The sequence below is a fragment of the Lissotriton vulgaris genome, chromosome 2_1 (assembly GCF_964263255.1).
Source record: "Lissotriton vulgaris chromosome 2_1, aLisVul1.2, whole genome shotgun sequence".
NCBI classification, from domain to species: domain Eukaryota; kingdom Metazoa; phylum Chordata; class Amphibia; order Caudata; family Salamandridae; genus Lissotriton; species Lissotriton vulgaris.
This window is the reverse complement of record NC_141687.1, coordinates 688,123,526-688,126,014: the sequence shown is the minus strand read 5'-3', so window position 1 is coordinate 688,126,014 and position 2,489 is coordinate 688,123,526. Positions and strand designations below refer to the sequence as shown.

General features: G+C 45.1%; 1 protein-coding gene across 1 annotated transcript; it reads right to left on the bottom strand.

The window, feature by feature from the left end:
- Positions 1–733: 733 nt before the first annotated feature.
- LOC147730981 (uncharacterized) lies at positions 734–2,131 on the bottom strand. Its single transcript, XM_086954132.1, has one exon. The coding sequence runs from the start codon at positions 2,129–2,131 to the stop codon at positions 734–736; it is 1,398 nt and encodes a 465-aa protein (XP_086810258.1).
- Between the last annotated feature and the right edge of the window lie 358 nt (positions 2,132–2,489).

The following is a 2,489-nucleotide window of genomic DNA, read 5'->3' as shown; positions in this document are numbered from 1 at the left end:
CGTCACCTCGAACCACATATCCTTCTATCGCCTCTCACGCCCCTGCCTGGTGACTTCCCATCATAAGTGTAAATGTGTCCCCTTCTCGTAATTGTGTGGCAAGTACGCCAGCCTAGACTGAGTTCCTGCCATTCTGACTGGAAGTTTGTCATTAATCAGAAATGTGTTATTATTGCTTTGAAGGATTCTATTCATACGTTTATGTGCGAGTCTGTGATACTGATTTGCCACATTTATCCTCATTTATCGGACAAGCTCGAGAAGTAGCTTGTGGTGGGACCTTCCCTTATCTCCGTTCACAGCTTTTAGGTGGGGTGCTTGGGGTGTGTTGCAAGAATAAGAGGGAACTTGAACTTCAATGATCGTAAACCTAGCATACAGTGGGGTGGGGGCCTCGAAGGAGTGCGAGGCTTCGCAGAAGTGGAGCTGGCAGAAGCCTGGGTCAGACCTGCTTTCTGCTTCTGTTTAAGCTGAGAAAAAAAGCAGTGCTCAGGCCAATGTAACTGAGGCCTATAACTTCTAAGCAGCAGGGCCTACTTAGTGGTCATGCTGCGTAAGTGATAAGAGTGTCCTAGGATAACTATGCAGTGAATTTTTCTCCCTCTGTCACCCCCCCTCTGGTTCATATATGAACCAATCAAACATCATACGAACTGCATACTTAGCTGGAGATGGGGGAAGTGGCCAGGGCGAGTTTATGAAGAATTTGTTCCTTAATCCTCATCTGGTCTCTCTAATCTCTTACACATGGTCTCATAGGGAGGTACTGACTTTCAGACGGGACCTGCGCTAAGTGAGGGTCAGGGATTGTACGCTCTATGTTCAACACTGCTATCTCTACATCTTCCCCTTGTCCCCTGTGTATGCCTGTGTAGTTCATCTCAACTTTCTTAGACCTTAGTCTTCTAACATAATGCAACATAATCTGTGTTCCAAAATACACAATTACAAGCACACATAATATAGGCATTATAAAATTTAGTACTGCAGATAGCCATGAAGGCATCCAGTCCAAGTTGGACCAATTACTTAAAACATCTGCTTTTGCACTTCCATCCTCAGGCATCTGTCTCCCCAAATTGTCCAAGTCCTCAATGGCCTTTGTAAGTGTTCCGTTATCAGCATCATCGGCCAAAAGGAAGACACAGCAGGACGATTTTCCCATTCTGGCGCATCCACCACTATTCATCGCAATTAACTGGTCTAGAACATAGCGTTGTTCCAGAACCATTAGTCTCAAAGGTCGTAGTTCTTCTTCCACGGCGTTGAACCCATCACGGATGTTGTTAACAAGCTGCATCAGTTCATATCTCGTTACTTGGAGCCATTGAACATTGGCTTTGGTCTGGAACATGGGGATAACTCCCCCAAAGAAAAGTTCAGCATCATTGAAATCTTCTGGAATCTCATGGAATGTGTCATCTGAGGAGTACTTTTTGACTTCTCTTTTTCTGTGGTGGGGCAGGGTGACATCACCTGCCATTGGGTGTGCATGGATGTGGGAAATGTTCGCTGTTGGGACGACGAGATGCCATTCATGCATCGTCACGATAGAACAAAGTCCTTGCCATTGGGGAGGCAACTGCAGATACAGATTTTCTCTGCATATCCAGTAGATGCTAATGAGGATGGATGTGCCATACTTCAAGTTCGAATTAAAACTAGTGCTGTTGCAATTAGTATTCCTGCCCACAGGTACCGTTCCATTACCTAGGAAGCAAAGGAGAGGAGACTTTAGCTTGTATGCTCTTTTCTGTGTGTATGGTGTACCCTCATTGGACGTGTATCTTCTAGTTTCCCTACCCCATATCTCAGCACACTCCCTCTCTATCTCCTCATTTAAATTGAATCTGTGCTCTTGTCCTACAGCTGTGCTACCCAAGGAGGCTGCCTTACATATTAAGTCATGTGGACCATTCCACTTGTTGTTGAAATAAATGTTGGCCTTCAGATGTAGAATAGGTCTCCACTGACAAGGGCATGTGTCATGGGTGTGGTTACATCGGTGATGTTCAGGTGAGTGGCATTTCGATGTGGGTGTTGGGAATGTGAAGTACCCTAATTTCTTATAGTGACGTTCCCAAACCTGCGTTATGTCGGCAGGTACTTTCATATCACGGTAAACCTCCATTCTCCTTTCAATTTCCAATGTGTTGGTGATGACCCTAAATGTTACATACTTGTCATCCCACTCTGTGGTATTTACAAATGCATCATCCACTTTGGCTGAGTGGAGCTGTATCTGACCATGTATGCGGCAGAAAAACAAGTGTAAAAGACATTTGGCTGTGGGTGGTGGGACTTCTTTAGGAAAGATCAATTTATCTGCGCCTACAGCGTGTGGAATGTGTGAATATACAAAGCAAGCGTCATTTGTGGCTTTTCTTCACACCTCCCTCATGTCTCTGTACCACATGTTATCTAACAATGCATTGTGGATACCATAATCCTCCACTGACACACTGGGACGCTGGGAGTAGAAATCGGGC

Bases quoted from the DNA above. Each gene is read 5' to 3' on its own strand.
- LOC147730981 (XM_086954132.1), bottom strand. From the start codon at position 2,131: ATGGAGGTTTACCGTGATATGAAAGTACCTGCCGACATAACGCAGGTT.